This window comes from Naegleria lovaniensis (assembly GCF_003324165.1).
Source record: "Naegleria lovaniensis strain ATCC 30569 chromosome Unknown tig028, whole genome shotgun sequence".
NCBI lineage: Eukaryota > Heterolobosea > Eutetramitea > Acrasida > Naegleriidae > Naegleria > Naegleria lovaniensis.
Genome location: NW_025407850.1, coordinates 87,231 through 100,382, shown reverse-complemented (window position 1 = coordinate 100,382; position 13,152 = coordinate 87,231). Strand labels below are relative to the sequence as shown.

The window sequence follows — 13,152 nt, the reverse complement described above, 5'->3', positions numbered from 1 at the left end:
AAAGCAAAATTGTGTTCGAGTGTTTACTATTTTGTATCTTACTATTATTCACATGATTGGTCGTGCCTGGATCAATTTAACACAACAGTTCGGTAATTGAAATTTTGGTTCGTTTAGGTTTAAAGTGAGAATTGGTGGTTGCTGAGGGTTTCACAATTTTAGATAGTGACGTCTGGCTTTGAGATGTTGAGGTATGACTCTCCATGTGAGACCATAACGTTCGGTACAGCATTTCTTCTTGTTCAGCCTTACTCAACATGATGCTTTTTGAACCATTGTGTGAGGCTTTACCAGTATCAACACTCTGTGAATGATGATTGGTTAGAGTTGGAGTGGATATTATGGATGAGATCTTGTTTGTTGTCGACATGGGCTGTATCTGATCAAAACAAGATCTATTGTTGGGGTTAGATTCGTATTTACAAGGTATGGAATTGATCAGTGTTGTTGTTGTTGGGGTCATGGATCCTTGTTGTTGTTGTTGTTGTTGTTGTTGTTGTTTTGGAGAGGAAGGAGAAACATGTATGACTCCAGGTATATGACAACAACCTCGAGTAATAGTGGTCATTGTTGTTGCTGTTTGGCTGTATCCGCTTGGTACATAATGATGCAAAGGAACGGCCATATTTGTAGTGGTTGAATGTTGATTGTTGTTAATCCCTACTGGTATCGTTCGATAGTTGGAGTTCATGAGAGGAGAATTATGAATCTGTATTGGAGAGGAGGCTGAAATGGAGGTTTTCATAGGAGTCAGAGAAAATTGGCTTGGTACCATGTTATGAGATGGCTGCTGAGGAGAAAGAGGAGGTGAATATCTTGAGGAAGGTGAAGAAGTATTGGGCGTTCTCATCGTATTGGATTCTGAATTCATAGGAGAGGTACATGCTCCCTGAAGAGGTGAGGAAGATGTCGTAGAAGAGAGAGGACTCGTAGTTGTTGTTGGTAGGGTTAAAGTCGTTGAAGCAGGCTGTTGTCCTACTTGCAAATTATTGGCATATAATTGAAAAAGTCTCTTATTCTTCTTCATCGTCTTGAATTGGGGAATACGTTGATATTCAATGGTTCAAATTTTGGACAACTCTTGGAACAGAGCAGTAACGAAAGGCTTTTCGTGGGAGAATGTTCTGCAGGGAGGTTTTCGTCCTTTTTTTATTATGAGAGAAAATGAAAAAAATTGTCAGTGTCTCATTCTCTCAACTTCGTGATGGATGACTGGCTTCGCATTTTGTCATGTCAAACGTTAGCCTGTTTTTCATAATGATTCGTTAGACGTGGATGGGACATGTACAAGTGTAAACCATGCAGGAACGAATCGTGACAAGTAAAAGAGCACTCGTAAATTCGCCTTCCAATCCGAGTGAATCTATGCTCAATATATTGAGATTAGCAATGTATCTCTTGGGAAAGGTATGATTGTTTTTGTGATAAGGTCGTTGCCTTGTCGTCATGGAGAGAAAAAAAACAAAGCTTAGTTCGTTATTTGAAAACTGTAACTCGAGGCCTCCAATAATGAATCCTCCTGTAAATCTTCATGTCCAATTTGGAAATGGCTACATTCTAGTCTTGTATTGGAGGAGGATACACTTGACGAACCAGAGGCAGAACAGAGCCAAAGGTTGATCTTTTTCTTGAGGCCTCATATCTCAACGTTTAGTGACATGGTTTGAAGATTCGTTCCAACAATTCACAGTCATGTCATGATTCGTGAAATTTGCAAAATTTGGAAATTCTTGCCAAGTCACATGAATCTCATGGACACATTGTTGTAATTGTGTACATACGGAGGTAGATTCAAGTTAACAAAGAAGCAGATGATTGAGGAGGCACGAGCAAAAACCTCATCAATGACATTAAGGTATTTGGTTCTTCTTTGAGTTGGTTGGACCATTCATATGTGCTGGTAAAAAACAAATACAATGAATACAATACAGATACCATTACTTCTTTTTTAAAATTTCATTCAACTCGTACAACATTTCTTTTGAAGACATGCGTTTTTTAGGATTCGCACAAACACATGTCTTGAGTAGTGAGCTGATTCGTTTTGGAATATTTCGAAGCTCGAATTGAAAATCCAACTCCTTAACAAATCTCTCTTCGTTTTGAGTGATGGCCAACACGGAAATGCTTGAATCCAATTCGAGGCCAAGAATTAACTCGATCAATAAAATTCCAAATTGATAAATATCAAGCTTGTCAGTAATCATAAGAGCTTGTCCATTTTGTAAAGCAAAAAAGTATTCAGGTGCAACGAATGAATGATCACCGAGTTTGGTTCCTTTCACTTGAGAATCATCATAGCCAGTGATTACAAGCTTTTCCTCGCAAAATAAAATAGTCTCAGTGTTAATGTTACAGTGAACAATATCCAATTGATGAAAATAATTTAAGGATTCGGTAAGCTGCAGTGCAAAATTACAAACTTGCAGCGTGGTGAATGGGCTCGAGTGCGTTTTCGGAAGAGGTTTTACGAATGATTGTATTTGTAATTTCACATATTCCTCTTCGTCAAGATAATGCAAATGTTCTTGAGTCGTGGAAAGTAACATGCTGCTGCTACTCAAGTATGAAGGCGTTAAATCATCGATCGTAATGTCAGAGGAGGATTCTTTTTTGAGAGCCAAATATTGGCTAAGCGGTGTACAGTTAAGAATATTTCCAGGCTCGACTATACAATGCATGTTAACCCAGGAGAATTTTTCAATCACTGGAAATAAGGTTTGTGAATAGTTATATGAATTAAGAATGGTCTCAATAATATTGTATCCATTAAAATAATAATCAATAGAATCGTGTGAAGAGATGCACTTGTTCACATCGCTTGAATACTCTTCACAAAATGGAACTTGAAGTTTTGGATCGATGGAAATTAAGGTTCTTGGAGTGGCATTCAATGTCATACATGAATGAATGGGAATGCACGTCACTCGATATTGTTGAGTATTGTTAAAAATAGGATTCTTCCTGAGTGACCTCTTACTAGCAAGCACAACCTCCTTAGAGCGCTTACATTCGAGGAATTTTTCAATTTTAAATTTGCTAGCTCCAAAGCATGAACCTATTCCCCGCATGGAAAACACTTCAGGTGAAAAACCTAACTGGTTCAAAGATTTAACATCATGTTCTGGATGATAAAATCCTTGTAAATCAATGTGATCGAGTATTGAGAATGGATCATCATGGTCTATTTCATCAACAGCAACGGTCAATGAAAATTTACCAGAATCTTCAGACCCAACTGAAGTAAGTGTTATCATGTTAGAGATGGACTCATTTTTGGATGATGTCTTTTTAAAATCGCTAGATCCTGTCGTTTGATAAGGCGATTGAAAACCTCTCAGTGGAGAGTACAAGCTTATGCAAACAAGCTTCTTCATGAGTTCTGGTAATGCATTTTTCACACCACCTGCATACTGAAGTACCATCAATTTGTAAAATATGGATTCAGCTTCTTCGGCGTTGAAAGTCAAAGAATTGGCGGAGAGGGTAGATTTTTGTAATAGGGTTTTGGGAGTGACATTGGTGCAGTTTGTCATCATGGCATTCCCAACAGTGCCAGAGGTGGCTGTTGTTTTATCTAAATCCCAATGAATCACCATAACTCTTCTCTTAATGAACGACTCTATTTGATCCAAATGTAGAAATAAATTTTTTGGAGAAATTCTTTCTTCCGGATGAACGGCAAGCATTTGATACGTGATCAGATCGATCAGTCTTTCGTATAAATCCAAAAACTCCACGTCTTGTCTATAGTTCATCATGATCGATTCTCTAATGAAACATCTCTTGGAATGATTTGAAGAGGCATGTACGAGAGAATCCAATGTAAGATCCAAGCTCATGATTTGATAAAATAAAATACCTAGAGCAAAAATGTCAGTGGCACCAATGATTGAGGTTGACAGTAATTCATAATTGCTCTTCATGTCCGCTTCGCACCCACTTTCTGTCGATAAATTTTCAGAGAATTGTTTGATAGTCACGTATTTCTTGCCACTGTTGAGTGATTGCAATTCTTTAAATTCTGGAGATAAATATTCTGAAAGCGATTTCATCTCAAAAGCATGTCTATTTGGAAAGGGTTTAAATTCGTTGAGGGATTTAGTTGAAGTCAATGAGAGAGTTAAATTGAAGATGGAAGGATTATTGATGTTATAGGCTGAAGGACTGGAAGGAGGTTGTGTGGTTGGTGACATGGAATTGGAGGAAGGTGAAGGGGTGAGAATGGAATGAGGAGAGAGAGGTTCAAGGCCCATCATACTTTTTCGATGATTGTTGTAATGCAATGAGTCACTAAGCAATAAATCGTTGAATGAGGCTACACTCTTTCTAATGGCACTCATGTTCATAAGAGAAGTATTAGATCGTTGGAGAATATTCATTCGAGGAAATGGGTCAGTAAGAATAATGTCATACTCCTGGCCAATGTGTGAGAGAGGTGTGTAAGTGGGAATTGATGAAGACGACTGAAAAGAGCTTGGTGAAGATTCATTCGAGTGGTTGCTTTTCGTAAGACCTTGTTTTCTCAATTTGTTAGGTCTATTTCTAGGTGTAGATGGATAGTAATGATGATGAGGAGTATGGTAGGGAGGAATTATAAACACATTTTCAGGTTTTAAGTTATGATGACCGTATCCAAGTTGATGCAATTGCAAAATTGGTCTTAATATTTGCTTGAAAATTTGAATTATTTCTAGCAATGAAAATGTCTTGTCCATTCGCTTGTACTGTGAAATTATTGAGCTCAAACAATGTTCAAAATAGGGCATGACCAGCATGATGAAAACATGACCATTTCCAGGAACTGGAGAATTGTAAAAATTTCGATCTACATAGATCTTAAAAAAGAAGTCGTCTCGCTTTTTGTCTTCTGAGCTGTCATTGCTCCTACCATGTGAAATTGAATTCAAAGTCATATACCAATAGTTTTTGAGCTCGTTTAAATATCGTTCGAGAGGATATTGTGAATTTGCAGAGCTAGCTCCATTCCACTCTTGTTGTGAGCATTTGAGGAATTTTATAATTACAGGTCTATTGTGATGTGGGTGTAAGATTGCATGATTTCTTGAAAAGTTCATTGACTTGTCATCTGCAGTGTCAGTATTGTTGCATGAACAAGTCGATGTGGATTGAAAGGAATTCGGTAATAAAGGGCTTGTCAAAATATCTGCCACTGGTCGCTGTTGTTGAAGTGACGGTTGCTGTTGTGAATAATTGCCGTTGTGATAGGACTTTTTGTACGCGACTTGAGTGGCAAGAAAAACATTTCCTAATTTTCCATCCATCTTTTTCAATTCGGAATATTTCTCACAAATATACCATTGCTTTGAGGGAGAAGGTTGAGATGCAATGTTTTGAGGTGCTCTTGGTGATGAAGTCTGTGGTGAAGGCGACGAGGGAAAGTTTTCATTATTCGGTGGTTGTGGAGAACATGCTGTTGTCGGCAATCGCCGCCGTTTCCTTCTCACAGTTACATGATCGATATGAAATGTAATTTTGGCATTGTTGGACTTGAACACTGGAGTACTGTTTGGCACTCTTGTTGAATTCATCATTGTCGAGGAAGAAGACAATGTGGAATGGAGAGGATTTGTAAATGCTGATGAATCATCTTCCTCTCCGAGTTGGTCTTTTAAATATTCGCTCTCATCGTCCGTTGATGATGAATCAGACTCATCACCTTCCACAAATGAGGTTGTTGAGGAAACATCATCGGAAGTGTTGGGACGATAGAGATCTTGTTCTCGGGATGATAGGCTTGCCTTCTCCAAATACTCACTAAAGGAATCAGAGACAGCTCCTGATGATTTGTTTTGTCCCATTCTTGTGTGTTCCTTGAATGGTGGTTATTACTACAACAAAAACCGCACAAAATTAAGTTTCATCAAACAAAAAATCTGCTAGTGAGATCTCTCTCACTCACGACGATTACGATTTACTGTTGTTTTGGGTTCGTTGATGATGATAGGAACAAGTGTGTTAAATTGCGGCAATTTGAGTCATAACCATTTTGAGATCCTCAGTACTTTGATCGTAATGAATGGACCACCATTGTTTCTGGGTCATGTCAAACTGTGGTCATTATCCGAGTGCAAAAAGGGGCTTTGCGTATGTATACAATTAAAACAGATGAAAAGAATTTCTCAATTTTCATTGGTACCAGATCTATTACCTGCCATTTCGACAGAAGCTATTCAACACAACTACTTTTGAAACTAAATTTACAGAATCACATGCTGTGAATCTATCGTAACAACAACCTATATTGTTCTCTAAAGATTATTCTTTATTTGAAAACTCTTCCCTTTAATTCCAATGCCAAATTCGAACGTACTTTCCACTCGGTAGTCAACCCTTTCGATTACAAAAAAATGCATTCATCACGATCTTCAGGCGTCACATCATTTTCCGACATCAAAAAGACTTTGATGAAGGCAATCACCCATGACGAACAGCAACAACATCGGACTGCCCTAACCTATTATTTTCAATGCATGCAACAAGTTTCGGAATTTGTTCAGGCAGAATTATTAAAAGGCCCTCCCAATCAACAACATCCACTCTCGGAACAATCACATCAATTATTGAAATACTCGGAACAATGTATGGAGAGAATTACTTCACTGGCTACACCGTTATTTCAGAGCAGTAGTGGTGGATCTTCAAATTCGGGTGGAAATCCAACGAATGGTAGTGGCGGTCAATGTATTGGATTCGCCAACCATAACCACAACAGCAACAACACAACACCATTGGCACAATCCAACACGAACACGACATCATCAGGTACCAACCACTCGAGTAGTTCAAAACCCACTCCAACAAAAACCAATGTAACAAGTCATGCTGGTAATGTAACCAATTCCTCTCCTGTGGTGAATACCAATTTGACGAAACGAAACTCATTCAATTCACAATCGTCGGCCACAACTCCCAACAATCCAACACCACCACCACAACCAAAATTACTGACAGGTGCATTCCCATCGAAATCAAGCAGCAGTAGTGCTATACCACAACGAAATATCAACAAAGATAGTACCACGTCTAATATCCCAAATTCAGCAAGCCAACAATCACCGTTGAATGCCACGTCGTCACAACCTAAAATCTCTTCATCTACCTCTTCCTCTGCTCCTTCAACTACTACTGGAAGTATGGATTCCAAGAAAACTGTAAGTTAATTTTATTTTACATACTAATATTCACATTTTTGTTGTTTTTAACAATGATCATCTCAAAAATCACATGTTGCTTTTAATCATGTCACTGATGACTTGAAAAATAGCTCCAAATGAAGAGAAAGGAATATGAAAAAGCTCAAATTGTTCAAATGAAAGAACAAATGATTAAAATGAGCCAGGAACGAGCTCGACAAATGGAAATTCAAAATAATGTAAATAACTTTTTGCAAAGAATTCAAAATAAGAAGCGCACTTTTAGATGGAAGGAACAAGATGCATGGTCCAAGTTTGTTGACACCAATTTCAACTACCAAAACATGTCACAACTTCTTATTGAACAAGATCGAGTGTTTTTGGATAACCTCTCGAATCCATCTCTGTTGAAGCCAATTGAAGCTGTTCGCTTCGGTGGAGTTGACGATGAAGATGCCTCAACCGTTGATCCAACAACTGAAAATACCATCAAAAGTCATTGCATGAATATTCTCTCCAATCCCTCTCATACTCTCAGTCAAGTGATTGTCAAGTTTTCAGAATATTTCGGAGACATGTACAATAATGCACAATATACAAGTAATGGTGGTGATCACGAAACACGAAATTTAATTTCAAAATGCGTCAATGATATTGAACTATTTGTAGAAAAATTAAGCATGGTTTTATTTGGAAAATATTGGGAGCTTCCATCACACAAATATGAAGAGATTGTGATTGATTGTATCATGGAGACATTGTGGGGCAATGGAATCTTTTCAAAATTAATGTATTTATTTGTTAAGGTGTACAGTGAAGAGACAAACCGAATGAATGAGAAAATTAGCAAGTGCTCTCATACCATCACACTACACGCGTTGAGAGTGTCTGACAAGTTCCTTCTCGAGCATGAAAAAATTCCCTACGAGAAGAGTATTGCATTATTCAAAGAATCAGATCACACTCTATCAGTGAACAAGAAAATTGAGAAAATCTGTCAATCCATTGGACAAGTCTCACAAGATGTCAATGATTATCACGCCAAACATGGCACTCTCAAAGAACCCATCGTGGTAGGAGCCGATGATTTATTACCAATTTTCATCTATGTCGTGGCAAAGGCCAATGTGCAAGATTTATATGCCAAATTTCAAATGATTAGTGAGCTCATTCCAGAATATACAATTAAGGGAGAATTTGGTTATGCTCTCGCTACCTTAGAGACAGCCATGAATTGTCTCATGTCATTTGGTAATGGTGAAATGCAAGAAATTTCCACCATTGATCAGATTCGAAACGAATTGAATCAATTTGAAACCAAATTAGATTACTTGGATGATGTCTCTTCAGTGAGTTCACAGGAATATGAATACTCCTCTCAAGAAACGACATCATTTTCAACACCGCTGCATCAATATTCTCCAAGTGGTCACTTGCCAACCATGCACCAGAACATGTACAGAGTGACAAATCAAGGTGAAGAAGAAGAAGAAGCACTTGGAGATTTAGAAAACGGAGGAGAACTTGACCTGGGTGATATTTAGAATCCAACGATTGAAATGTTTATTGGAATGCAAAATACAGCTGGCATGGTGTTCTCTCTTCCTTTCATCAAAACTTTCGTGTGTTGTTGTTATTATTATTATTACTATCAATCAAATCTCTTGTGCACAGAGAGTTGATGATCTATTCTTGCCAAATCAAAATCAATTGACGACCCAATTCTAAACGTGAACATTGAAATTCCATCTCGGGTCTACCCTTGAACACTTTTAAGCAAAGAAAAAAACAACTCGTCCATTTCTCTCGCGCCATCTTTTGATCTCTTGCAATGTCCTCTTTTTATAATTATAATTATTATGGAGTTGCAGCTGCTGGATCATCCCAACATGTGTACAATCTTACGCAATATTCCAATGGAGGAGGGGCTGGTGGTGGTTTGATGTTTTCATCACAGCAGCAACAAGGGTATGATGATGGATCTTCCTATTCGTATCATCAACAAAATCCATCATCAACCTACAGCCATCATCATCCCTCATATTATAATAATAATAATAATATTAGTAATAATAATTATAATCATCATCAGCAATATCAACAACAACAACAAGTTCTGGATCAATCCTTCATCTCTATTGATTACTGCAATGAAAATGATTTACAAAAGGAAGTGAATCATCATCATAACAACCCTCACTCAAGAAAGCAACAACAACATCATCAACGGAGAGACTCGTTTGATTCCTCTTCCTCCACCTCTGTAGCTTCCTCTGTGGCTTCTTCCACAAGAACTGCCAGAATACCGAGATCATCCTTGGAGCAGACATATCCTTCGTCCGTGATGATGCCGGTGAACCAACCACCACAACAATCTTCCTCCTATTATCATCCATCCCAACAACAATCATCGCCTCCCAATGTACCATCCTCCCCACAACGAATGGTTCCCTCTCTCAATACTCAACTCATTACACAAAATTATCAAGCTTACGAATCGTTAGAGACTGATTCCTCTGTGGATGTATGTCCAGTCAAGGAAGATCATATTTGGATGATTGATAATTTGGTTACAATTGAAGAGGCTGAACAATTAATAGATATCTATCAGGATATTTCCCGAAGAAAGGAAGAGTTATTGTTGCAACAACAATTACAAATTCAATTGCAAAAGCAACAACAACAAAGAAGCTCGTATAATTATGGAAATCGAGTGACCTCCTCATCGTCTATATCATCAAAATTGTCACGAAAAGGAGTTTCATCGAATGATAATCTTGCGACTGTGCCTGCATCGCCTTCATCATCGGTTATGTACACAGCCAATACAGTACCAACAACTCTTAATCATAGCCACAACCACCACTACTACATGAATAATCCTACAAACATGAATAATGAAAACATACTCAACATCACTCACAATAATTTTGAGCACAGAGTTCAACATATCGAGTATACAAATGAGGAATTTGCAAACTTTATATTTGAGCAATTGAAAGATGTGCTTCCCCAAAATCAATCCAGAGTTTTTGGAGAAAAGATTGGGAGAACATTTGAATTGAGTTGTATTAATGAAACATTTAGCATTTACGAATTAAGGCCAGGTGAAAAGCTTGAAAAATCGAAAGGAGAAGACAAGTGTCGAATTATTGAAGTTGAGAGTGAAGTCAGCTCAACCACCGCTTCGAGCATGGAATCTTCTAGAGCTATTGGCCATAACAATTACATGACGAGATATGGCTCCAACAATGCTGTACATTATACGAGTATGGGACCCAACAATGGAGGACAACGTTCCATTCCAACCACTACTGAGCGATATCACGAAAAGAGTTTCCTCACTTGTGTGATTTGCTTGAAAGGTGTTGTTAACACGGCACAGAACGAGTCCAATCAACGCTTGTTTGGTATTAATTTGTATGACATGTCCAAGGAGAGACCTGAACACTTTGTCGTTTTGGACCATGTCGGTAAGAGTTGCCTCTTCAGTGACAATGCTCAACTTTTTGAAGTGATTGAAAATTTTGGAACGGAAAATATTTATCTTTTAGTGGTCAACGTCATGTATAGATCGCGGATTTCGTCGAATCAGCCCATTTCCTTGAAATCCTGCGATTCAACTAGCATGCTCGAGAAGGATACTATCCAAAACAACGTCACACTCGAGGAAAATCAACAGAAACAACAATTCTCAGGCTATACCTCTGATCCTTATGGAGATGAAAAATATTTGGACTCTCAAAATAACAAGAAGAAATCGAGCGTGAGCAAATATGTATTGTTGGCTTTTGGAACCAGCATGGTGGTTCTCACAAGTTTATTTATTCAGAGTGGACGAGTGAACAAACCCATTGTTGCCAAACTTCTTTCCATCATTTCGAAACATTTAAATATTTAAAGTTTTGCAGTGCTACTTTGTATAAGCTTGATGATTTTGTTTTGCAATTTATTAAGGTCACATGAGTAGCGCACAATGGATGGATTGGTTCAACATTACATTATAGGTACATTGTTCCTATTTATTGAATCAAACAATTCTTATCGATTGATTTGTGTTTCTTATGTTTCGGTATATGATACGCAATTTGATGATGCAACAAATTCCTACTTCCAACTCGAAAATTTGCAGCCTCAATTGCCTCCAAAGAAGCATTGTTATACCTCAAATCCAATTCTTCCAAATGATGCAAGAACTCACTCTGAGACAATTCCAACACTCCTCGTTCACCAATTTGATTCTTACGAATGGAGAGTTTTTTCAACTGTTTCCACACACGACTCCGAGCCAATGCCAAAGCTCCTTCATCTCCAATCTTATTGTTACTTTCATTGTCAAAATTGCTCAAACTCAATTCCAGTACATTGGTGAGTTGTGAAGAGTCACCATCACTCAATGCTTTCACTCCCTCTACTCCAATATTATTATTCACGAGAAAGAGTTGAGTTAAATTTGGAGCGAATACGGCCGTGGCAATGTATTTCGCTCCTTCATCTCCAATGTTATTGTATCCTGCTTCGAGGTAGGTCAAATTTGACAATTGTTGACATTCACACAAATATTTCATTCCTTCCTTTTCAATGTAATTGTTGGTCATATTGAGGTACGTCAAATGTTGGAAAAATTGAGTCGCATGTTGAGCCATAAATTGAGCTCCCAATTTTCCAAAAAAGTTTCGATACAAATTCAAATGCCTTAATGAAGTTTTCGATTCGAAAGGATTCGAACAAGATGAATTGTTTTGTAAACTCAATGGACTCGTTACTTTGGTAGAATTCATGGTTTGAGAAGTCAATGGCATGGCAATATTTTCATATTTCACTCGATTTCCTTGAAATTCAAAGTTTTTCAAAGTTCCAAAATTTTTCGATGTCAAGACACTGAAAAAACTTTCGAGTCCCATTTGAGGAAAATTCCCGCCAATATCTAAACACGTCAAATGAATTAAGGTTGAACTAGAAGCAATATATTTCACACCTTCATCGGTAATACTAGTTCCTTGTAATTGGAGAGTTTCTAGTTTGGTTAGGAATTCACTTTGAGCGAGTTCTTTGACTTCAGAATCTGTTACTAGTCGACAAAAATTTAAATTTAAATGTTTAAGAGAGGTCAAGTAGGAAGAGGTGGCCAAAGTTTTGCAAAAGGGATGTTGGTATTTGATTTGGAGTTTGGTCAAGCTTGGAAAATAAGGTTGAGTTTTTCTAGGTAAAATGTCACTTGTCAAATTCTTGGATTGTCGTCTTCTGGGAGAGGTTTGTCTTGGAGAGAGTTGTGTGGAAGAATTTTGTTGAAAATTCAATATATTGGCACCACTCGATGGAGAAGCATTCGAAAACACACTGTCATTCATTTGTAAGGCATTTCCAGATAAGGGTGAAATGCCACCTGTCATTCCAGAGTCCAAAAATAAGGCATTCATCATGACACTCTGATCCTTCATTGAAAAATTCAATTGTAAATCATCCAATTGTGTGAAATATCCTTCTTTACAACACTTGATAAATATTTCAATTCGTTTTAAATCTTTTTTTCGATCTCTCTCATAATCCGGCGAATAAACTGTAAAACACAATTGACCTGAAAAAATTCCAAATTCTCGAATGAGATCTCTCCATGTTCGACAAACTAATCGACCACTCTTGAAGAGATAATTTCCTGAAAGAAATGTGAAAATGTAACATTGAAGCTCATGGGGGAGTGCTTGAAAGGTATTTGTTACAAGTTGTGTAAAATGGACATTTGACAAGAGGGCTTGTTTGGAGTATTGGATGCTTGCTGAATGATCTCGATTGGAATGAAGTGAGATATTGGAGGATGCATACGTGTTATGAGATTGCTTTGATTTTAGAACGGACATTTGACTGGATAAGGACATGGATCTCTTTCGATGTAATGCTGGAGGAGGTGACGGCGACTCCTCTTTTTGATACAATGAATTAACAAACGATTTTCGTGAACTGCCACTACTACTGCTCGTGAATGAGGACATGGAAG

At 37.7% G+C, this 13,152-nt stretch overlaps 5 protein-coding genes across 5 annotated transcripts; 2 read left to right on the top strand and 3 right to left on the bottom strand.

The window, feature by feature from the left end:
* Positions 1 to 76: 76 nt before the first annotated feature.
* Positions 77 to 1,027, bottom strand: C9374_006573 (uncharacterized protein; the record flags this gene model as incomplete). Its single annotated transcript, XM_044696448.1, has 1 exon — positions 77 to 1,027. The coding sequence occupies one exon, from the start codon at positions 1,025 to 1,027 to the stop codon at positions 77 to 79; it is 951 nt and encodes a 316-aa protein (XP_044546718.1).
* Positions 1,028 to 1,937: 910 nt separating this feature from the next.
* On the bottom strand, positions 1,938 to 5,822 carry C9374_006572 (uncharacterized protein; the record flags this gene model as incomplete). The annotated part of the gene is made up of 1 exon (XM_044696447.1): positions 1,938 to 5,822. The coding sequence occupies one exon, from the start codon at positions 5,820 to 5,822 to the stop codon at positions 1,938 to 1,940; it is 3,885 nt and encodes a 1,294-aa protein (XP_044546717.1).
* A 549-nt stretch (positions 5,823 to 6,371) lies between these two features.
* On the top strand, positions 6,372 to 8,701 carry C9374_006571 (uncharacterized protein; the record flags this gene model as incomplete). The annotated part of the gene is made up of 2 exons (XM_044696446.1): positions 6,372 to 7,175; positions 7,289 to 8,701. The coding sequence occupies 2 exons, from the start codon at positions 6,372 to 6,374 to the stop codon at positions 8,699 to 8,701; spliced, it is 2,217 nt and encodes a 738-aa protein (XP_044546716.1).
* A 287-nt stretch (positions 8,702 to 8,988) lies between these two features.
* C9374_006570 (uncharacterized protein) lies at positions 8,989 to 11,058 on the top strand (the record flags this gene model as incomplete). The annotated part of the gene is made up of 1 exon (XM_044696445.1): positions 8,989 to 11,058. The coding sequence occupies one exon, from the start codon at positions 8,989 to 8,991 to the stop codon at positions 11,056 to 11,058; it is 2,070 nt and encodes a 689-aa protein (XP_044546715.1).
* A 121-nt stretch (positions 11,059 to 11,179) lies between these two features.
* On the bottom strand, positions 11,180 to 13,147 carry C9374_006569 (uncharacterized protein; the record flags this gene model as incomplete). Its single annotated transcript, XM_044696443.1, has 1 exon — positions 11,180 to 13,147. One exon carries the CDS (start codon positions 13,145 to 13,147, stop codon positions 11,180 to 11,182), a length of 1,968 nt encoding a protein of 655 aa, XP_044546714.1.
* Between the last annotated feature and the right edge of the window lie 5 nt (positions 13,148 to 13,152).